The 24510-nt window shown below is 41.3% G+C and overlaps 2 protein-coding genes across 2 annotated transcripts; one reads left to right on the forward strand and one right to left on the reverse strand.

Annotated features, from left to right (window-relative positions):
• Positions 1 to 1504: 1504 nt before the first annotated feature.
• WDR77 (WD repeat domain 77) lies at positions 1505 to 11303 on the reverse strand. The gene is made up of 10 exons (XM_049765769.1): positions 11176 to 11303; positions 10034 to 10219; positions 5771 to 5912; positions 5314 to 5363; positions 4423 to 4493; positions 4236 to 4290; positions 3810 to 3881; positions 3165 to 3273; positions 2610 to 2678; positions 1505 to 1846 (listed from the first exon to the last, which is right to left on the reverse strand). The coding sequence occupies exons 1-10, from the start codon at positions 11294 to 11296 to the stop codon at positions 1687 to 1689; spliced, it is 1035 nt and encodes a 344-aa protein (XP_049621726.1). The 5' UTR covers positions 11297 to 11303; the 3' UTR covers positions 1505 to 1686.
• Positions 11304 to 11668: 365 nt separating this feature from the next.
• ATP5PB (ATP synthase peripheral stalk-membrane subunit b) lies at positions 11669 to 22105 on the forward strand. The gene is made up of 7 exons (XM_049765794.1): positions 11669 to 11762; positions 12029 to 12068; positions 14540 to 14685; positions 17190 to 17353; positions 17902 to 18027; positions 21280 to 21459; positions 21872 to 22105. The coding sequence occupies exons 1-7, from the start codon at positions 11723 to 11725 to the stop codon at positions 21947 to 21949; spliced, it is 774 nt and encodes a 257-aa protein (XP_049621751.1). The 5' UTR covers positions 11669 to 11722; the 3' UTR covers positions 21950 to 22105.
• The last annotated feature ends 2405 nt before the right edge of the window (positions 22106 to 24510 follow it).

A 24510-nucleotide genomic window follows, 5' to 3' on the forward strand; every position in this document is an offset into this window, starting at 1 on the left:
GACTGTGCAGGTAGAAGTGCATTCCCAACCACAGCCACCGTAGAATGCTAGGCCTGAGAAGTGAAGGACTGCTCAGGCCCAGCAGGAACCCATCCACCTACCCTATTACCTATGAACTGCTAAAAACAGTGAAGGCTAGTGCTGGGGAGATAGCTTAAATGGCTCAGGTTACATATGCTTTCCATGCCTGAAGCTCAAATTTGATCTCTGACATGTGCTCTCTCCTCCCTTTTCCTTGAAGATTGCTTCCTTAGACTTGACACTCAGGAGAAATATTAGAACCAACAACCCCCAGGAACCTGTAGGGAAAATGTCAAACAGTAACACAAAGAAGGCTTTATTCCCACCTTACTTAAACTATAGTTCCTATAATTATAAAAGCCCATGTGAGAAAAGAGCTCCTAATTGGCAAGAGGGAAGCACGAAAGCTTTATTTTAGCCAATTCCTTTACTGTCCCCTCCTAGTGATTTTAGCTAACAAATCCTTGCAAAGCTCTAGAGTACATTATATTTAGTTCAAAAAGTCCATAGCAACTGACTCACGATTTCTAAATGGCAGTAGCCAGTCCACCAAAGAAATGAGGGACTGCTATAAGATTGCTACCCCGATGACTTATACATGTCCAAACACATGCAATACACTTAAAGAGAGGCCAACAAAATTTGAATGTTTTAATTTCACCAACTAGTATTTGCTTCTCTGATGTTGCAGTTTACAATCTTCAGAGTCCACAACTTCCAGTCTCTGGAACGGGGGGCCAAACACAGGGTGAGGGCTCAGGTTGTTTGTAGGAAAACCAAGTGGCAGGCATTTCTCTACATGCGTGTCAGAAATGCCTTCAAGCTCTCTATCAACCACAGCTTTTTGTCTATGGTGTCAATAACAAAAACACTTGTTATTTACAACCAATATAGGCAGGTTTGGGGGGCAGGAGTGTGAGTCCCACACAGCATCAAACTTTTGATTCAGTGTGAAAATATATTTCTGACATATGCAGAACTATGATGTGATGTGCCCCAACTCTTCCCCAGTGAGGTGGGATGGGATTCTGTGAAAGAAGCACTGCCCGATAAATGAGCCGAGCATGACTTAAACAGAACAAGTGGTTCCCAAGCTCCAGGAAAACACAAATTGCTTTGAAGAAACCAGGGATACCCACATCCCAACCTCATCCAGATATGATTGATTTCTCATGCAGAGCTACATGGAAAGCTTAGTCCCTTTTATGAACTTCTTAGAGTTGGAAAATGGGGAAAAGGCCTTGAGGAAGCTTGAGGAGGGGTTGGTTGTTTTTTTTTTTTTTAAAAAGGTTTTTAAGCCATAACTGGTAGTGCTCAGAGGTTATTCCTAGTATATATGGGATACCAGGGTTTTTTCTAGGTTGGATATGTCCAAGACCAATACCCTACCCATAGTACTATCACTCTATCCCTAGCATAGGATTTTTATTTCTCATCACTACCAAAACCTAAGTGTTTGTATGCACACTCAAAAGCATACATATTCAGTTTCAAGAAAGATTTCCTTCTGTAGGACTACAGAATCACAGAATTCAGTCTCCGCTAGGTCACTGCACACATTTGGTATATCCACAGTGTGTTCAAGGCTCCTGTACTGTCCCACAATGGAGAGGAGAGGACAGGGGCAACGGGGACAGGACATATGTCTTTTGTCTTGAAACCATTCTACTCCGCAACACTCTCAGGTCGAGCAGCTAGATGGGGTTCTATGGGCACAACATGGTGGACGACCTGATGATCCCAGCCAACAGTGGTCACGAGGGAGTGATTGAGTGGAGACCAAGTAGCATCTCGCACAAAATCTCTATGGGCTTGGCTTCTAAACCTAGAAAAGACAGATACAAATGGGGACATAAGACCAGAGGAAATGGGCAGCAAATGGAAGAGAAGCCAGTACACCTGGGGCATATTCTTAGATGCAGCACATACACTAAGATTTTTTGACAGCCTTGTCACCAACAGTGGTGTAGCTAGAAAAGGGGCCTTCATCCATTACCAATGCAGTACCCTTTTTCACTAATGAAGAAACAGACTCGAAGGGAAGTCTAATGGACGAGAATAAAATAGAACATCCTGGCCAAGTAGGAAATACAATTCGGCCTCCTGCCTTCCACCAGGTTGTATGTCATGTATATGGGTCTTTCCATGTAAAGGTTAGGCCTCTTTTTCAGGAGACAGCTGAAAAGGCAGATTTTACTCTGAACCATACTTCCACTAAGGAAACACCTGGCTTGAATGAGCCTGAGGAATCAAAGGCACACAGGTGCTTGCTTGTGTCCAGCACAGGTTCTCTTCAAAGAGACAATGAACTTTAAAAAGAAAAGATAAATGGGTTGTTTTTGGTGTATTTTGGGTCATTCCTGAAGATACTCAGGAGTCACTCCTGGCTCTGCATTCAGTAATTACTCCAGGTGGTGTGCTGAGGACTATATGGGATGTTAGGGATTGAACCTGGATTGGCTACATTGCAAGGCAAGTACCCAACCTGCTGTACTACTGCTCCAGTCACAACAATATACTTTTCTATAGAGAAAAGAAAGCGTACAACCTACTGCAATCCTCCCAGACTGACCGCAAGACACACTTACACCTCATCAAGGCCTGAGTCCAGCACAGCAAGTGAACAGTCTTCACTGACAGAAGCCAAGAATGGAGCACTAGGAGGGAAAGAGAGAGGTCTGTGAAAGGTAATACCCTGGGTCCCAAGAAAAATTCCTCACCGCTGTTGCCACCACCAACCCCACTGGAAAGAGTCCTGCTCCACCTGGTGGCTAACTCTTCATCTTATAAATCTACGGGAAAATAAGTTAACACCCTGTTTAACAATCATCCTGGCAACTCAATGACCCAGTTGGTCTCCTGGTGCCACTTTCACAATAACCCAGAAATACAGACTTTTCACCAAACACTTTGAAAAGCTCAACTATCCATCACTTTGAGGGCTAAGCAGGAATGAGACTGGTCTTTTTCACCATTTGCAGAGCCCACGTAACCAAAAGGGGCTACAGTCACACGGCCTTTCACTTTGAGACCCCAGCAAAAGGCAAGTATGTGTGAAGTAGCTGCCTTATGCTTTTCAACACAAGCTTCAGTGAGAATCTGCCAGCAGACTCATAGCAGGATCTTGATAGCAGGGGCAGTACCTGTGTGGGGAGAAGACTAGCCCAGTAATACACTGGGAGTGCACTGGTTTGCTGAGGGTAGAGCTTGTACTCTTGGTACTCACAAAGGAGATTGTCCCACTCTCATCGCCTGCAGAAAAGGAAGCAAGACCAGAGGGTTAAGGGCAACGGTTAAGAGCAAGCCAGAATGGAACTCAAGTGGTAATTTCCAATTTTGGATCAGGTAACCACTGTAAGGTAACCACATTTTCTGGACAAAGAAAGACATATCTAACCACTGAGTGGATGTGAAAATTAACAGAGCTTAATTATTGGGATCACAAACAAGCCCACTACTGTGCAGCATCCACACTGCAGCATGGTGACTAGCCATGGAAGAACCCTATTCTCCACAATACACAGCCCAATGCTTGACTCTGCCATGCGCAAATTCCGAGGAATGAAACCAACTGGGGCCAAAGCACCATGTTCTCCAATGCTAAACGAAGACCACTCTGGTTCATTTTGCCTATCTCTCCATAAAAATAATTTTTCTAGCACCAAAACGTACTGATAAGACTGAGCAGCTAGAAACTTGTGCATGGCCGTGGTTAGCAGATGATCAGATGCTTGTTCATGCTCTCTCAATGTACCCTTCCCTGAATGTAGGGTGTCATGCTGCCTCACCCAAAACAAAGATTTCACTCTGCTGAGGATGCCAAGCCAGCGAGGTAGGAAGGAAGCCAGAGGTGTTGCAATCTGCAAGAGAGAGAACAAAACTCACAACCTAGAAACTTTCCAATGTAAGCACTCTGAATTCTGGAAGCATTTTTATTAGTCTTCCCAAACAGGTATGCCCACAGCCTGTATTTATCCCTTTCAGGACACAAGTTATAGGTGAGTATTAAACTTAAAATCTATAGAAAACTACTTTAGTCCATCTCCTCCTATCAGAAAGATAAATAAGTACCTAAGTAGGAACAGAAAACAAAAAGCCTATTCCACATGCCATAGACATTGAGGATCTAGCAATCTGCCTTAGTCGCTTGCCAACAAAAGCTCTTCCAAGTGAGTTCCAAGTATCACCTTTCCATCACCAAGTCTCTGACTCACCCATTTGTGATGCTGGCTTGGGACAGCGGGTATCCCAGAGTAAAACTCTGTTGTCCTAGAAGCAAGAACAGAAAAAGGACTTTAAAATCTAAAGTAGCCGCACTTGCCAGGTTTCCAGGCTAGTTTCTAGACGAGGTGATTTGAATTAGTGGGGGGTGGAGAGGAGGAAGGAGTAGCTACAGCTCACCTCACTGCATGAGAGAAACACAGAGTCTTCATGGGGAGAGGCAGCCACACAGGTCACCTCCCCAGAGTGAGCTGGAAAGGAAAAAAAGAAACAAAAGAAGCTGGAGGCAGCTTGACCCAGAAGCCCAGATTCCATCTTGCCTTTTGTTTTGTTAGACAAATGATGCTTCTGTGGTCAGTACTAACTTCTCTGTGCTTAAGTTCCATTTCCTTCCCCTCTACTGCTCATTACAACCCCCTTAAGGGGAGTCAGGGAGATAGTTTAATGAGCTGAAGAGGGCTTTGTGTGCATGGGGCACAGACTCTATCCTATTACCTAGTACCTGGTACCAAGCACAAGGGATGACCCCCAGCACAACCAAGTATGGCCCACAAACAGCAAAACACCAAAACCTTTCAAGTCTTGTCTTGGTGGTTTGTCTTATGTAAGAAGCAGTACACTTCTTTTCTTCACGTTGGTTTTCTATGAATTCTAAGACACAGAAAAAAACTATGGACGGTGGTCTAAGCCAATCTTCTGTCCGGAAAAGTTGGATTACAGTACTTAAGAGAAGGTGATTTCCATTACTTTTAATTGTAGAATGTATAAGATCATACAAAAAATTTAGCATAAAATCTGAAATATCTTGAAAACAGTTTTCTCTCTCACAACTTTAAACTAAGCTAATTTAAACTTAAATAATTGCAAAGAAGGTAATTACTCATTTGTTCTAAACATATATTTCCCAAGACTTTGGCTGTCCATTATAAGACCAAAGGCATGCCTACAGATTTGGGATAAAAGCATTAGGAAAGCAAATGTTGTCCCAAACATTTTATTAACACTCAAGAGCCTGAAGAAAAGAACAAACACAAAAAGATCAGGACTGAAAAAAAAAAAGCAAATACTCACCCCGGTATGAATTCTGTACTGTCTGCTGGGTAAGGTCCCAAACCTTGATACTAAAAAACAAAAGGTCACAGAAGTTTGATTTTGACCTATACTGTCTACTACATAAATGTTCAAACAAGAGCTTCCTTTTGTTCTATGTCTCTACCTATGAGGCTTCTGCTGTTACTATTCATTTGTCACAGTCTACTGCAAAATCTCTAAGCCAGTACATTGTTAATACTGAGCCCAAACTTTACTTAATGAGATACTAAACAACATGAATAAGGAGGCTTCACAATACGGGTGATAAGAACAGGGACTGAGAACAAAGAGGTAGCATAGGGGGTATAGTGTTTGTCTTGCATATGGCCAATTTTGATTTAATTCTCAGTCTCAAATATGGTCCCCCGAGCCAATAGTGATTCCCTAAGCATTGCCAGGTATGACGCCCCCAAGAAAAAGAAAAACGGGGACCCACCAGAAGTCTTTGCTACCACTGACAGCCCGAGTTCCAGAGCTCAAGGCACTGACTGAGGACACAATGTCATCATGCTCATACTTGCAGAACTTGCTGACAATGAGAGACTCATTCTCATCTAGCTCCCACAACTCCACAGCACCTGTGGGGAGAAGAAAAGGTAAAAGAAATCAGCTTGGAATATGTTAGGATGCAATCTATGTTGCGTTTTCAAGTAGACTGCTGTTACTCAAACCAACAATGTTATTTCCACAAAAGGAAAGTACATATCCTTAAACCATGTTGCTAACTTCCAAGCCATCATCACCATTTTCCTAGTAAACAATTAGGTCGGGTGAGTCTCTCTTAGACAAGGACAGAAAAAATAAAAACAACAAAAAAAACCACCGGAGATAGCATGAAGGTAGGGCATTTGCCTTGCAGAAGGACAATGGTTAGAATCCCGGCATCCCATATGGTCCCCCAAGCCTGCCAGGAGCAATTTCTGAGCTCAGAGCCAGGAGTAACCCCTGAGCGTTGGGAGAAACTATTCACCCAATACTTATAAGACAAGGGGCTAATATCTAAGATACACAAGTTCCTGACTGAACTTAAGAAAAAAACATCTAACTCCATCAAAAAATGGGGAGAAGAAATGAATAATTTCTCAAAGAAATACAAATGGTCAAAGGCACATAAAAAATGCTCCACATCAATAATTATTAAGGAGATGCAAATCAAAACAACGAGGTACCATCTCACACCACAGAGATTTGCGCACATCACAAAGAATGAGAACAGTAAGTGCTGGCGGGGATATGGGAAGAAAAGAACACTCATTCACTGCTGGTGGGAATGCTATCTAGTCCAGCCCGTATGGAAAAACAATATGGAAATTCCACAAAAACTGGCAATGGAGCTCCCTTATGATCTAGCTGTACCACTCTTAGGGATACCCTAGGAACACAAAGATGCAATACAAAAATCCCTTCTTTACTCCTATATTCATCACAGCACTTATTTACAATAGTCAGACTCTGGAAACAACCAAGATGCCCTTCAACAGATGAATGACTAAAGAAGCTGGGAGTCTTATGCCAATAAACTTCAGGGGTAAAGCCTTCTTGTAATCAGGCCAAGGATTTTTTTTTCCCCGTTTTCCCCACATTTTGCTGGGCCTATGCAAACGACAGCCATTGCCACTTTCACATCTTTACTACTGTATTTTTCTTTAATCCTTTAAGAAAGAAAAAAAAAAGCTTACTGAATTAAAAAAAAAAAAAACAAAAAAACAACTAGTAGAATGCCTGTCTCGAATACAGGCAAGGAATGGGAAGGAATGGTGGGGGGGGGGGCGAATGTTGTACTTTGGGAGTGGGTAATGTTGCACTGGTGAAGGGGGGTGTTCTGTTTATAACTGAAATCCAATTACAATCATGTTTGTCATCATGGTGTTTAAACAAAGAATTAAAAAAAGAAATAAACTGTGGTACATATATACAATGAAATATTATCCAACCATCGGGAGAGATGAAGTCATGAAATTTTCCTATACATGGATGGACATGGAAACTATTATGCTGAGTGAAATAAGTCAGAGGGAGAGAGAGACACAGAATAGTCTCACTTATCTATGGGTTTTAAGAAAAATGAAAGACATTATTGTAATAATGCCCAAAGATGAGGGCCGGAAGGACCAGCTCACGATATGAAGCTCACCTTAAGGAAGAGAGAGTGCAGTTAGAACACTAACAACTACCATGACAATGTTAATGAGTGAGAGAAGTAGAATGCCTGTCTTGAATACAGGCAGGGGTTTTGGGTGGAGAGGTATGGGGAGCATTGGTGGTGGAAATGTTGCACTGGTGAAGGGGGTGGTGGTCTCTTTCTGACTAAAACCCAACTACAGTCATGTTTATAATCACGGTGTCTAAATAAAGATAAAAAAATAAAAGAAAAAAGATCAAACTTAAATACCAAACCTAAAGTCAACAACAGAATCAATACCCTATCTACAACAAGCTATACACAGAGGGGAACAGTTACACTAGCACTCTGGGGGGCAAAGGAGGGAGATATGGGACACATGCTGGGAAAAGAAGTGGAGGGAAGGCAAACCCTGGTGGTGGGAATGGCCCAGATTCATTGTCACTATGTACCTTAAATATTGCTGTGAAAGATTTTTTTATTCACTTTTTGGTAACAATAAAAATTATCATTATTAGGGGTCGGAAAGATAGCGTGGAGGTAGGGCGTTTGTCTTGCATGCAGAACGGCAGTGGTTTGAATCCCGGCATGCCATATGGTCGCCCAAGCCTACCAGGAGCGATTTCTGAGCATAGAGCCAGGAGTAAACCCTGAGCACACCCGAGTGTGACCCAAAAAACCAAGAAAAAAAAATTATTATAAAAAAAAGGACAGAAATCTGGGTCTGAGAAATAGTACAGCAAGTAAGGCACTTGCCTTGCATGCAGCCTACCTGGATCAACCCCTGGCACCCTATGTGGTTCTGTGTCCCACCAAGAGTAATGATCCCAGAACACAGAGCAAGGAATAAGTCCAGAGCAATGCTAGGTATGGTCCCCCAATCCAAATAACATAAATAAAAGAGAATTAATGAAAAAGCTTGTAAAACCATTATCCCACTTTCAGTGTGATAATACTGGAAATTAAGTTGATAGGAGAAAAGGATGGTCTAGTATGGTTAAACCATTCCAATTATTTTAGAGAGTTTAACAAGTGACTTACAAAGTCTTACAAAAACACACTGAATGATTAAATGACTTTCACTGTAATGCCCAAGTACAAAAAAACACAAAACATTTCTTGAATATATATTTTTTAAACTCAAGGTCAGAGAGGCTATCTTTAATGTCCCACTTTCTTTTTTTGGGGGGGGCACATAACATAAATAAAAGAGAATTAATGAAAAAGCTTGTAAAACCATTATCCCACTTTCAGTGTGATAATACTGGAAATTAAGTTGATAGGAGAAAAGGATGGTCTAGTATGGTTAAACCATTCCAATTATTTTAGAGAGTTTAACAAGTGACTTACAAAGTCTTACAAAAACACACTGAATGATTAAATGACTTTCACTGTAATGCCCAAGTACAAAAAAACACAAAACATTTCTTGAATATATATTTTTTAAACTCAAGGTCAGAGAGGCTATCTTTAATGTCCCACTTTCTTTTTTTTGGGGGGGGGGGGCACACCTTTGACACTCAGGGGTTACTCCTGGCTATGCGCTCAGAAATCACTCCTAGCTTGGAGGAACCATATTGGACCCTGGGAGATCAAACCATGGTCCGTCCTATGCTAGCGTTTGCAAGGCAGACACCTTACCTCTAGCGCCACCTTCCCGGCCCCTAATGCCCCACTTTCAATCTTTTCACAAAATGCCTGTTAACACTCAAATTCTAATTTGAATTTAAGAAAAAGCAATATCTCTATAGCTGAGCCTAACATGCAAAACAAACAAACAAAAAAGAGTTAATAAGGTGAGAAGCAAGAAAAGACAAATAGCACAGATTGGCTTCAGAATCAGATTCTTCAAGGAGGAAAACTGGTTAAGCTATTTATTTTATTTTGGGGTGCTGATGTGTGTGTGTGTGTGTGTGTGTGTATGTGTGTGTGCTACTCCTGGGTAAGCTATTTCTTTTATTTTGGGGTGCTGGTGTGTGTGTGTGTGTGTGTGTGTGTGTGTGTGTGTGTGCTACTCCTGGCTCTGAGCTGAGGAATCACCCTGGAGGACTCAGGGGATCATATGGGGGGGAATAATATAATATAGGATGCCAGGGATGCCTGAGATGGAACCCCTTGCAAGGCAAACCCCCTAGCTGCTGTACTATCATTCCAGTCACTATTATACTTTCTTGCTCAGGGGTTACTCCTGGCTGTCTGCTCAGAAATAGCTCCTGGCAGGCATGGGGGACCATATGGGACACCGGGATTCGAACCAACCACCTTAGGTTCTGGATCGACTGCTTGCAAGGCAAACACCGCTGTGCTACCTCTCCGGGCCCTACACTTTATTTCTTAATTCTGTCAATTCTGTGACAAGTTCCCACAAATTTATTCAGAACATCGCAAAAAAAAAGAACACTAAAACAGGAATGCCTGTCCAGGAGTTCCTATTTAAGTCTTGAGCTCTCCCTAAGAGTAGAGTACTGGGGAGTTGGGCCTCCCCACTCGGTCCAGACTGAGCCCAACCTGACCTGAAATGAATGCATGCATCCCTGACCTCTAACTCATCTGTGTGACACTGAGCCAATAACTCACCTGAATCGGAAGCCACTAGGATGCTCCTGTCTCCTACCCACGTGAGATCTGCCACCCCGGCCTCAGTCTGGACGCCAGCGGAGCAAAAGCCTTCGTTGGGAGCCGCAGATGGGTCTTTGAAAAGCCATAGGGAGCCGGCCCAGCAGCGACCACTCAGGCTGGAGGCCCCTAGCAGAAGAGCTCCGTCTAAGGGAGGAAGGAGACACACACAAGCAAGCTGTCAGAGCCAGGGCTCATCTCCATGGAGACTGCAAGAAGATGCAAGCTGGCAGACCTGGAATGCTGGGCCTGAGAGGGTTGGAGACTTCAGCGAGCAAAGCAGGGATGGATTTAGGAATGAGGGGAGGGCAGGGATGAATTTAGGGATGAGGGAAGGCCAGGGATGAATTTAGGGATGAGGGGAAGCCAGGGATGAATTTAGAAATGAGGGAAGGCCAGGAATGGATTTAGGGATGAGGGGAGAGCAGGGATGAATCTAGGGATGAGGAGAGGGAGGGCAGGGATGAATTTAGGGGATGTGGGGAGGCCAGGGATGGACTTAGGGATGAGGGGAGGCCAGGGATGAATTGAGAGATGAGGGGAGGGAGGGCAGGGATACATTTAGGGATGAGGGGAGGCCAGGGATGGATTTAGGGAGGGCAGGATGGACTTAGGGATGAGGGGAGGGAGGGCAGGGATGAATTTAGGGATGAAAGAAGGCCAGGGATGAATTTAGAGATGAGGGGATGGAGGGCAGGGATTCATTTAGGGATGAGAGGAGGCCAGGGATGGATTTAGGGATGAGGGGAGGGAGGGCAGGGATGTATTTAGGGATGAGGAGAGGCCAGGGATAGATTTAGGGAGGGCAGGGATGAATTTAGGGATGAGGGGAGGGAGGGCAGGGATGAATTTAGGGATGAGGGTAGGGTAGGGATGAATTTAAGGATGAGGGGAGGGCAGGGATGAATTTAGGGATGAGGGGAGGCCAGGGCTCGTCTCCATGGTGACCCCAGGGAGAAGATGCAACTGGGCCTGAGAAGATCGGAGACTCCAGCAGGCAAAGCAGGGCTGGATTTAGGGATGAGGCAAGGGATGCAAGATCGAATCCTGTGCAAAATGGCCGGGCCTGATGAAGAAGCAAAGGAAACCGTGGTCCAGCCTACCGAAGCGGTACCGAGCCACCTCCAGCTGCCTCTCCATGCAAGCAGGCGCATTGGGGGGCAGATTCCATTCCCGGGCCGTCGGGAGCACTAAGGGCTGCGGGGTTTCCTTTTCTTTCCGCATCTCCACGCTTCCCAAAAAAATTGCACCGCGGACCCGAAAGGAAACCACGCCTCAAATCAGGATCCGCAGCCAAAAAATAAAAAAATTAAAAAATAGCCCACGTGGTTGTCCACTGAGTCTCCGCCCCTTTCTGCTCAGCTCACTTCTCGCGAGAACTGCTTGCTGCTTCCGGCTTCCGGTGCCGGGCCACGAGTTCTCGCGAGACTCGCTTTCATCAGATACACAAAACAGAAGTTTTTCTCGCGAGATTTGCGAGCGGCTAGCTTGCCCCTACGCCTCACGGGTAAGTCTCATCTCGCGAGGTTTGGAGGCAACCATCTCGCGAGATTTCCGAGCGGCCATCTTGCCCTTATCCCTGACTTGATTCTGACTGACCGGGTCACCGGGACACTGAGGCGGCAGGAGCTGCCTCCATCCTCCTTCACCATGCTGTCCCGTGTCGTAGTTTCTGCAGCAGCCGCCGCTGGTAAGACGTGTTAGGATGTTGACCAAGGTTGAGAACCATTTTCATCCCAGGGGGAGAAGAAAAAGGGGAGCAAAATTTGGGGGGGCTTGGTCGGGGGAGGGGATTGGCATCGTCTCTAAGGTGAGTCTCAAGGGGAGAAATCTCACAGGAGTTAACTCCTGCCTGTGGCCTTCACGTTCTCTGTCCCTGCCATGACGAGACAAGAAAGGACAAGACTGGTGGTGCCCTTTGACCTTCCTTGACCTGGGATTTGTGTGTGTTTGCAGCCCCTGCTCTGAAGAAGAATGCAGGCCTGCTCGGACCCGGGTAAGTGCGAGATGGACTCCAGTGCGCAGTGCTCTTACGGTTATTTCACTATTTTACAGTGTCCTTCCACTTGGCTTGAGGCCAGAAAAAAATTATTCTCAGGGTGATTTTTTTTTTTTTTGAGAAGCATTCATACATCAAAACACTGAGGGGATCTTTGTTATGGCACCCATTGGGTACTGATATTTTTGTTTTATTTTAGTTTTGGGGTCACACCCACCATTGCTCAGGGTATTTACTCCTGGTTCTACATTCAGAAATCGTTCGGGGGACCCTATGGGATCCTGGAATTCGAACCACTGTCCTTCTGCATGCAAGGCAAATGCCCTACCTTCATGCTATCTCTCTGGGCCCTGGGTAGTGGTAGTTTAAAGAAACTAGTGATGGTGTTAATGCAACCGGAAGTTGGGTTCTGTCCTGTCCTCTAAACCTCGCCCCTCACTGGTGACCTTCAGCTCTAGGCTGTTCTTCCACCAGCACTCGTTTCTTGACCCCGACCCAAGTACATGACATGGTGTATTAAAGGACGTAGTTTCTACTTTCACTACCATATCAAAAGTAAGAGAAATCATTCACTAATTGAATAGGCATTAATCTTGGCTCCCAGATTTTGATAAATCTAAGGCTAAGCCCCAAAACATCTGGAGTCTTATACACAGTTGGCTAGAGGTGGTAGCATGATTTGGCCTACAGTGAAGGTGTACTTGATTCTGGGCTTACAGGCCCTATTACTTGAGTTATGAGACTTGAGATTCCTTTGAAACTCAAAAAACTGCCCTAAAATTAGTGTGTGCTGTGCCAGGGAATTAGTACCAGAGATAGGGATGCTTGCCTTGTACCTGGCTAACCCAAGTTCAATCCTCAGTACCTCTTAGGGTCCCCTGAGCATCAAGTACCCTGGCCATAAAAGACTAAAACTAAAAATAGTAGCTCTCTTGTCAGTATTTATACCGTGTGACATCTTCGATTTCAAATGTTATTCTAAACCATCCAAATATTATTGACAACACCTGTGACTAGAAAAAGTGGCTCTTTTCTGTCTGTAGTTAATTTTTTTTATAAAGTAATTTGACTTAGCAAATTACAGACACCAGAATGTAGTACAGAAGTTCACGCATAGCCAGGTTCAATCTCCAACAACGCTTGCTTTCCCAAGCGTCCCCTGGGATGACCCACTTTGCTTTACTCTGGTCTCCTATATACCTTTTAAAAATAAATCTCTTCAGTTTCTTATGAGCAGTAAAGATTGAGGGAATGGGAATGTTCAATCCAGATACATAAGCTTTATCATGTAGAAAAATAAAATTAGCTAAGGATCTATGTAGCAGTTTATCCAGAAATAAACGTATTAGAGCTATCTGATACTGAAAAAATACTTACATAATGTTTAGTGAAAGCCCCATCAGAATATTTGAAAAGATCAAAGTTCAGGGCCGGTGAGGTGGCTAGCCAAGGAGGGACCGCGGTTCAATCCCCCGGCGTCCCATATGTTTCCCCCAAGCCAGGGGCACTTTCTGAGCACTTAGCCAGGAGTAACCCCTGAGCATCAAATGGGTGTGGGCTCCCCCCAAAAAAATGGGGGGCCGGAGAGGTGGTGCTAGAGGTAAGGTATCTGCCTTGCAAGCGCTAGCCAAGGAAGGACCGTGTTTGATCCCCCGGCATCCCATATGGTCCCCCAAGCCAGGGGTGATTTCTGAGCGTTTAACCAGGAGTAACCCCTGAGCATCAAATGGGTGTGGCCCAAAAAAAACAAAAGAAAGAAAAAAGAAAAGATCAAAGTTCTTTTCCATTATGGATTTCACAACACAGATATAACCACCTTTTTACATAGAAGTTGGCTATAGGGGCCGGAGCAATAGCATAGCTGTAGGGCATTTGCCTTGCAAGTAGCCAATCCAGGATGGACCTTTGTTTGATCCCCAATCCCAAGTGTCCCATATGGTCCCCCAAGCCAGGAGCGATTTCTGAGTGCATACCCAGGAGTAAGCCCTGAACATCAGCAGTGTGGCCCAACAAAAACAAAAAAGAAGTTGGCTATACCAGTTACCTTTCTAAGCACTCAGATAATCTTTACAACTACCTTAAAATGTTATAGCCTTTCATCTTTTTCAGAAAATTTTGATTATGGAGACTTTAATTACTTGCTCAAAAGTCAACTGGATGTCAAGGATTTGTTTTAGGGGGCTGAGTAGGAATGGGCTGTGAAGTGTGTCATGGATCAAACTGGCTTAACTGCATGCAAGACAAATACTTTAACCTTTGTACTGTTTCTGTAATCAGAAGATCTAGGGTTTAAATCCTGATAGTCTCTTAAATACTTTAGTGCTAATAATAGACATAATGCTTAATAACCATTGGGATATAGAAGAATTTCTGCTATTGGGTAGAAAGCTATATGTGGTTTTAAGTCCATCTCACACAACTATTATAACTTTCTCTAAAGAATATGCTTTAAATTTGTGTAATTGCAGGGTATTGCAGGCAACAAGGATCTTTCACACTGGGCAGCCAAGCCTTGCTCCTCTACCACCACTTCCTGAACATGGAGGGAAAGTACGAATGGGACTGATCCCTGAGGAATTTTTCCAGTTCCTTTATCCAAAAACTGGTATAACAGGTGAGCATTTTGTGTTTGATAATACATTTAGATGGCGTGGTTTTTGTTATTTGAGGATTTTAGTATCATCTATTTCATACATAACACAAATACCAAGTCAGTTGCTTTGAAGAGGAAACGAAGTAATTGAAAATAAAACTTGCTTTGGGGGAGGGTGCACCCAGCAGCGCTTAGGAATTGCTCCTGACAGGCTAGGGACCATATGGGATGCCGGGGATCGAACCTGGGTCAGCCCTGTGCAAGGCAAATACCCTACCCGCTGTGATGTAATTCTGGCCCTTTAACAGTTGATATGGGGACTGAAGTGTGTCTCAAGTGGTAAAGCATTTTCCTTGTATGGATAAAGCCATGGTCTTGATCCCTAGCCCTGTCTCCTCATGATACTCCCCCATCTTTCGCTCTATAAATGATTTGTTCCTCTGATATATTTTTGGGATAAATTTGTTTAAAATTTTTAAACTTTTTGTTTTATTTTGGGAGATTGGTCCATGCCTGGTGGTATTCAGAGGTTACTCCTGACTCTGCTCAGAAATCACTCCTGGCAGGCATAGAGGGGATGCAAAGGATCGAACCAAGGTCGGCTGTATATGAGGCAAATGTCATACCCACTGTGCTATCACTCTGGCCCCGAGATTTTAAACAGCTTTAGAGCACTGTGTCTCCATTATTGATAAATACCTTCTCTAGCCAGGTTTGGTTCTAATGGTAAACTAAAATACCTTCTATCTTGGAACATATATTTCTTTTTTTTTTTTTTTTTTTTTTGGCCACACCCTGTGACGCTCAGGGGTTACTTCTGGCTATGCGCTCAGAAGTTGCTCCTGGCTTCTTGGGGGACCATATGGGATGCCGGGGGATCGAACCGTGGTCCGTCCTAGGCTAGCGCAGGCAAGGCAGGCACCTTACCTCCAGCGCCACCGCCCGGCCCCAATTTTTTTTTTTTTTTTTTGTGGTTTTTTTTTGGGTCACACCCGGCAGCGCTCAGGGGTTATTCCTGGCTCCATGCTCAGAAATTGCTCCTGGCAGGCACGGGGGACCATATGGGACACCGGGATTTGAACTGATGACCTCCTGCATGAAAGGCAAACACCTTACCTCCATGCTATCTCTCCGGGCCCGGAACATATATTTCAACTTACGATAGGTAATAAATGAGTCAACTTATAGTATGCTCTCCAATGATGAGATCTATAAACTCAAAGCCAGGTAAACAATTTTTTGCATTTTATATGTAAGTATGAAAACAGAAATTGGATCAAATTTGCCCATTTTCTCCTCCCTTTAAAAAAGGATTAAACTGTTCTAAGAACTTACACATTTATGAACAGTATGTTTTCACACACATAATTTAATCCTTAAAATAGTCCTGTGAAGACATTTTATATTACCCAGAAGAATCAGAAAACAAAAGGAATTGTTGGCACTTATTCTTGAGTGACTGGGTTGATCTGGTCTTTTGATTGGTTAGTATTCCCTTTATTATACATAATTGTCTTTTTTGCTATTGTAATGTTGGAAATCAAGTAACACTTTTCTCAGGGATGTTATGAGCAACATCAATATTCTCAGATCTCCCATTTGTGATAAAAGCATTACATACAATGAACCTTTCTTGCAAATCTACTTTTAAAATTTATTGTAAGCAACCAATTGAAACTCTGGGAAATTGGGTAAAAATTAAGACTAATGTTTTATTCTTAAAATATGGCCTTATATCCTTTGGCATTAATGTTACTCAGAAATTATAGTAAATGCTGCTTCAAAATTTTAATCCTGTGTAACATCTTGAGACACACAAATATAAATCATGGTTTGTATCCTTTTAGAAATCACGGCCTAGTTTTATTCCCATTTCACAGATTAGAAACTAGGCCAATAACAGACACATAGGGGCCCTTCATTCCCAAAAACATTGGGTGCACATTCTTCACTGCATTGGGCATTCTACAAGATAGTGTGTTGGGTTTTTGTAAAATTAAGATGGTAATTATATCAACTCTCCTCTCAGGCTTATGCTTAGAAATGAAATTTGATCACAAGCATAAGTGAGGAGAGAGCTTCAAACACGTAGAAATTAAGAAATAGGCACAGAGACGGACTTAGAAGTTTATATATTTTAGTCTTACAAATTTTAGTCATCTCTGATCCCAGAACCTTGTTCATTCATTTCTAACATATTACTCAATATAGTGTGTTGTCTTGAATCAAATCTAATCACTACTTGCTTTCAACTAATCAGATGCAGGAATATCTATCTGTTGCCATTTTGTAGGTATAGCTTAGCTATCATAAAAAATTTTATTTTGGGCCCGGAGAGATAGCACAGCGGCGTTTGCCTTGCAAACGGCTGATCCAGGACCAAAGGAGGTTGGTTCGAATCCCGGTGTCCCATATGGTCCCCCGTGCCTGCCAGGAGCTATGTCTGAGCAGACAGCCAGGAGTAACCCCTGAGCAATGCCGAGTGTGACCCAAAAACCAAAAAAAAATTTTATTTTTTCTTTCAGGACCCTACGTGCTTGGAACTGGGCTTATCTTGTATTTCCTATCCAAAGAAATATATGTGATTACTCCAGACACTTTCTCTGCCATATCAACAATAGGGTTACTTGTCTATCTGGTTAAAAAATATGGAGCTTCTGTTGGAGAATTTGCTGATAAACTCAATGAGGTAAGCTTTCCTTTTCAATTTACAATTATAATTGAGGCACAAGGGCTATCAAATGGTGTTTTTAAGTAAGTGTTGGTATTAAGAACATATCAAAATGAATTAGTGTTAATGTTAATATTTTTAGATAGGTTTTTATAATTAAAAAATCTTAAATATTGTGGATACAAGGTGTTTTTTTTTTTAATAAAGTTGTTCATGGTTGAGTTAGTACAACAATCTTCACCAGTGTACATTGCCTGCCTCCAGTGTCCCCAGTTACCTTCACCCTCCTCAACACACTCTCTCCCCTTCCTATCTCTGGGTCATACATATTTCTTCTCTCTCTCTCTCTTCTCTCTCTCTCTCTCTCTCTCTCTCTCTCTCTCTCTCTCTCTCTCTCTCGCATACATGTTTCTTCTCTTCCTCTCCTTCGCTCTGTGTGTGTGTGTGTGTGTGTCTTTTATTAAGCAAATAGTATAAATCAAGTGTATAATTTGAGGAAACGCTGAATATAGTTTTATTGCCCATGGTACTTTCATTGATGAATGTTGTAAATATCGTGATTTCAGCAAAAAATTGCCCAGCTGGAAGAAGTGAAACAGGCTTCCATCAAGCAAATCAATGATGCGATTGAAATGGAGAAGGCACAGCAGGCACTGGTTCAAAAGCGACATTACCTTTTCGATGTCCAGAGGGTAGGTTTCAGAACTTCCTAAGGAGATGGAAAGTTGTTATGTGTTTAAATTTAGTATCTCTTAAGAGGAATGGTTGGATAGATGAAGCATAGTGTCGAAAAGATTTGGAAAGATTGGCAACTGGCTATTTAAACATTTAGACCTATAAATTGAATAAATAGGTGTATTGCTCTAAAATTATCAGTATGTTATTAAGTGACACATTTTTTTATTCCACACAAAAGGAAAAGTCGTTAAGTTATATTCAATTAGCAATGTTATTCACTGTCTAAGCCAATAGGTGAGATATGTGCTTTGTGTTTCAGGCATGCTTGTAAGAAAATGTTACCCATATCTGATAGAAACAAATCTGATACCTTGCATTCTAGGTTCACAAAGTAAATTCAGATAGCAGTTGAAGTGCTTTTTATTCACTTGGAACTCTGTACTTTATGCTTGGTGTTTGAAGTGTAATGGCCTTGCTAAAAGTATGTGCTAGAAGTATCAATGAAAAGAAAACTGAGATGCTAACGTAAGGTAGTATCTGACTTATTAAGTATCTGGGCTAGTTTTTTTTCACGTTGTCTTAGTAAAGTATATGTCAGAATCCTCTTTGGTGCAAGCTTTTTGTTTTTGAGGGCCACACCCAGCGGTGCTAAGCGCATTGTAAAATTTCACTGGTCCTAAGGTGCAGGTGTTTGGAGTAGTTTTGGTTTTGGTTTGGGGGCCAAATCCCACAGTGCTCAGGGGACTGTATGGCATATTGAGGGTTGAATTTGGGCTGGCTACGTGCTAGACAAGTGCTTTTTCTGCTGTACTATTTTACCAGCCCTTGGCACAGGTTTTTTGGACCCATCCCAAGACCTTTGGAATAAGAACCTCCAGTAAGAGCTGTGTAACAATCTGTTTTTTTAGGGGCCAGAGAGATAGTATGATGAGCAAGGCATTTGCCTTGCATGCAGCCAAGCTGGGTTTGATCTCTGGCACCCTGTATTGTTTCCTGAGTACTACCTGATGTTATCGCTTAGAACAGAGCCAAAAGTAACCCCATAGAACTACCTATGTTGCCCCAAAACAAGCAAAAAAGAACCTGCATTTTAAAATTAAACCCCTATAGGTTTTTAGGTGATGCATATTTAAAGACTTCAGAAAATCTTCAAACCTCTTGCCATCCATGTTCAGATTACAACTAAAGAATGTTTCAAACTTATAAATAATATCAACATGCTCTGATCTTTGAAGGTGTATTTTTTTTCATAATAGGTGGTAGTCACATTTATTTGTTAGCATTATTTGTCTGTAGGTACCAAATAAATGAAAAGTTCTTTCTATGTATAGATTCTTGTCCTGCGGCAAAAAAAAAAAACAACAAAAAAACAGTTGCTGTCTTCATTAAATCTACTTTCCAACAAGAGATTGGAAATAAGACAAATAATTGAAATATGATTTTTTTAAAACTGATAATATGTGAAGAATACTGTTTTTATTGTCTTGTGTAGTTTGGAAAGGACTCTGCTGATATATCTGAACATTCCTGAAAAGTAATGGTGAAAACTACATTTCTGAAGGAAACAATTTAAGCAAAGGATCCAATGACTGCAAGGGCCTTAAGCCTGGAGGCTTGCTTGGTAGACCCAGGAAAAGTGAGGTAGCCAGTGTATGGAAGTGACATGAGTGAGAGGGAGAATAAAAGGAAGCAAATCCAAGGTGGCCCTATACTCACTCAAATATGTAAAATCTCAAGGCTCTGTTAAGTACTTAGATGAGGAAAAGTCATTGATATTTCTTAGCACAGTAGTCATTCAACAAATGTGTTTGAAGGCCACTCTGTCTACCTTATTACAAATAGTTCTTAATCTTACATTCATTGATTTGAGATGCCTTTCATTTAGCCAAGATATTAATTGGATCCTTGGACTTTAAGGAAAATGGAATTGATAGGGAAGATTTGAGATTAGATATTTGTAGTTATTAGCTTAGGTGGCACCCAAATTCATAAAACAGAAACACAAAGAATTGTTTTAATTTGTAGTTTCCCTGCCTATATCAGTGCCTAGGAATTTTCCTAAGGCTTTGCATAAAGAGGATTCTTGAAGCTCTCATTAAACCCTGTTTTAGGGTTGGAGAGATAGTATGGCAGGTAGATTACTTGCCCCAGTCATCCCATATGGTCCTCAAGCACTGACCGGAGTAATTCCTGAGTGCAGAGCCAGGAGTAACCCCTGAGCATTGACAAGTGTGCCACCTCCAAAAAAAAAAAAAAAAAATAGGTGGGGATGGGTAGACTTAAGTCATCAAAGTGAGAAAAGGGATCTGAGAGAGAACAGGGGTACCAGGGAATTACATATACAGTTGGCCAGAGATTCTACTTAGATTCCATAAAATTTTTTTTTAAGTTCACATGTAAAAATGACTAGAAACAAAGCTAAATAAGTAACTAGGATACTTGCATTCCATATTAAATAAAAAGGGTCACCTTAGGAGAAAACAGTATCATGGTAGAAAACTAAGCATAATACAGGGACAGTTTATAAAGAAATCATTAATTTTTCTAAATTTCCTTAGATCATAACATTTGAATTTTGTTTTTAATTGTCTCCCCCATTTAATAATCAAAATAATAGCATTAAAAGTTTTGTAATTGTTGTTGTCCAGGATTTGAGCCTAGGCATTTGTATTGCTGATAGGAGAATGAGCACAATTTTCTTTGGAATTAGATGATGTAAATCATAACTTAAGATAATCTTTAAGAGGCATTGTCATCTGACATTCATTATAATAAGATTTAACAGTTTACTAGACCTATAATCTTGACAAGTATATTTGCTTCTGCCTCAAGTGTCCTCACTATAAAATGGATATAAGTACATTTAGTGATGTGACATAGTCAGTTATAAAATAGAATTGACACGTGTTTAGAGCATCACTTAGTGCTCAACTGGTTAGCAATCTTTGACCCTGCAGTTACTTACACATAAGTACAAAAGCAACAATATATATGTATATATACACATATATATATATGTGTAGCATTATTTGTAGTGAAAAATTCTAAACAACCTAATCTATTAACAGAGCTTAGTTAAGTAAATTAAGGAATTTGGTACACTAATATAATAAAATGTAACTTAAAACTAATGTAACTTTAAAATTGAGGTGGTTCTGCCTGTAGTTTTATGTAGTGTACATAAAAGAATTTTGCATAAAATACAAATTCTAAACTGGCAGAATTCTTAAGATTAAAAGTGTCATAATTTTATGATTTTGCTTCAGAATAACATTGCTATGGCCTTGGAAGTTACTTACCGGGAACGGCTGCATAGAGTACACAAGGAGGTCAAGAATCGCCTGGACTACCATATCTCTGTTCAGAATATGATGCGTCGCAAAGAGCAAGAGCACATGATAAACTGGGTTGAGAAGCACGTGGTGCAGAGCATTTCTGCACAACAGGTGTGTGATTGGCATCTTCTAGAATTGTATTGACATCCCCAACAAGCGTCTGCTGATTATCTCCACTATCTTTATGCAAAAGTAATTTTATTTAAATTGGTAGCAAAAATTTTTAATGGACTTACAAGGATTTTGTGAACATTTCTCTATTATACTATAATGGGATGGGTTTTTTTTATCTAGCTGTTAACTATAAGAAAAATCGCAGTATGTTTTGCTCACATTTACTATGATTCAGAGGATTTTACTTATTCCATTGGGCTTTCTTAACATTGAATATATTTAAAGTTAAAAGTTCATTTTAAGTCAGTAATTCTGGAGTCCTAATTCAGTCAGTGTATTCTTTAGCAAGGCATCATTTATACTGCATAATTTGGAAAGATTTAACCAACTTTCTCTTTCTTTATCACAGGAAAAGGAGACAATTGCCAAGTGCATTTCTGATCTAAAACTGTTGGCGAAGAAGGCTCAAGCACAGCCAGTCATGTAAGATGTCTACCCACTGAGACAACTTAGAGACAGTTGACAGTAAACAGAAATTATTCTGTGTGACAGAAACTTTCTGTTTCGTTGTCCTTTTTACTTTTCCTGAAATAAAGTTTAAGTTCAGTTTTAGTGAAAGAATGAATCAGAGCAATCTATTGGCCAGTGATAGTTGTTTTTCATCCTACATTCTCTGTATGTTGAACTGTTCCATGATCTCTTTTAAATATGTATTTGCTTTAGTAAAATTTGGTGCCTAATTTATAATGGCCAAATTATACTTTAAGCTTGTAATTAATCCTACCATCTTGGAATAAAATAATAATTGAAACAAGGTTACCAAGTTGCATAATTTTTTAAATACTATTTTCAACATTCTATATGAATAAAAATTAAAGATGTCATTGAATTGATATTTATAAGACTTCCTTGGTAAATGTTCTGAAGTCATGTTTTTGGCTTTGTCGTGTAATAATATATGCCTATAGAAAATATTACAGACTCCTTGGCCATAAAATACTATGATAAATCAGAAAATTCTGCCTTTTTATCGAACTGATCACATGGTTAATGCTGTTTTCAATGAATTCCTAATTTTTTAACTTGTAATAATCATTGGGTCATATTTATTGATAGTCAATATATTCATCTAATATAAGGATCAGATTTTTTTATCTTTATTGTTACCAGACTTGATTAGGTCACCAGAAGTATTCATATTATTTTTCATCTTAACAAGAGTTAGCATCCAGTTTGTGCACGGTCATACAGATTTAAAAATCTCTTGTTTTTTTTTTTTTGTTTGTTTTGTTTTGTTTTGTTTTGGGCCACACCCGGCAGTGCTCAGAAATAGCGCCTGACAGGCACCGGGGACTATATGGAATGCTGGGATTTGAAACAACCACCTTAGGTCCTGCATCGGCTGCTTGCAAGGCAAACGCCGCTGTGCTATCTCTCCGGCCCCTAAAAATCTCTTAATTCAGAAAAACTTTTACGTTTCTATTTTATGATACATTATCAAAATGAAACAGACTTCACTTCATTATTTCCCTGATATAAATGTAATTCAAGTGATAGAGCACATGCCTTGCACATGTGAGACCGAGTTCTACCATAATACCGATCTTTCCCCTCCAGCACACTGCCAGATCTGCCAGATCTGCCCCTGGTAGATGCTAGATACTGCTAGCATCTTGGAGTGGAACTTCCCTCAGAAAAATCCTTAGGTACTTAGAAGCTAGGTATATGGATAAGCATTTGTGATTATAAAGAAGCCAGTATTGGAGAGTAACTGTTCTTGGTTATATGTAAGTTTGGCTTTCAAGTCATACCCATCAGTGCTTAGGGCTTACTCATAGGACTAATTGAATTTTTTTTATTTTTTTGTTTTGGGGCCACACCCAGCAGCATTTAAGGATTATTCTTGGCTCAGAAATCTTTCTTGGCAGGTTCGGGGAATCATATGGGATGCTGGGGATCAAGCCTGGTTCCCTCCCAGGTCAGCAGCATGCAAGGCGAATGTCCTTCCCACTGTTCTATCAGTCGGCCCCAGGACTATTTGAATTGTTTAAATATCTTGGTATTAGCAGAAGAAATGGATTACATTTGTCAAGGAAAATAGGAAATGTCAGATTCTTGTTAAAATTTATATTGACTATAAAAATAATTTATGATAAAAAACTGACAAAAATCTGAAGACCATACCAATCAAGTGGTCAGTCATCCTATTATGGTAAGATAACAAGATGTATTTTCAGATAAGACTAACAATGCAGTAGACATTCTAGCCCAAAATTTTTGGTTTGCATCTATCAAGATTTAAACTGTCCAGTGTCCAGGAACTGCAGGAAATAAGGCAAAATTAATGACACCAGAATTTATTAAGCTGAGAAGTATGCTTTCCGCTTATTAGGTCTTTAAAAGAGCATTTTTTTTAATTAAATGTTTTGTATTGTTAATTTAGTATCTCGTTTGTTAGATTTATTCTAAAAACCTTAGTATTCAGTGGCCGGAGAGATAGCACGGGGGGTAGGGCGTTTGCCTTGCATGCAGAAGGACGGTGGTTCGAATCCCTGCATCCCTTATGGTCCCTGGAGCCTGCCAGGAGCAATTTCTGAGTGTAGAGCAGGAGTAACCTCAGCACTGCCGGGTGTGACCCCCCCAAAAACAAAACAAAACTTTAGTATTTATTAGTCTTAGGGCTCAGGGAGATAGCTCAAATGGCTGGAAGGCTGGAAAATGGAGATTCTAAGTTTGATCCCAAGCATAGCATGACCTGAGCACCACCGTATAGGCTGGTAGCCCCAATATGGATTGGCCCTAGTTGCACTGAATCCTGGGCATGAACCAATCTATCAAGACCTGAAGATTGCCAAGTTTCTCCAAAAATGGCTAATACACCCTCTGAACACTGCTTGGGAGTCTCTAAGAAATGTGAAAGAGGGTCAGGGAAATGGCTTAAAGGAGGGCATACATGAGGCACCAGGTTTCATTTCCAACTCCACAGTTCCCCAAGCACAGCTAAGTTTCGCTCTAGCGGACTCTAGTACCAACTGACCTGAGTAGTGT

This window comes from Suncus etruscus, chromosome 19, assembly GCF_024139225.1.
Source record: "Suncus etruscus isolate mSunEtr1 chromosome 19, mSunEtr1.pri.cur, whole genome shotgun sequence".
In the NCBI taxonomy this organism is placed as follows: Eukaryota; Metazoa; Chordata; class Mammalia; order Eulipotyphla; family Soricidae; genus Suncus; species Suncus etruscus.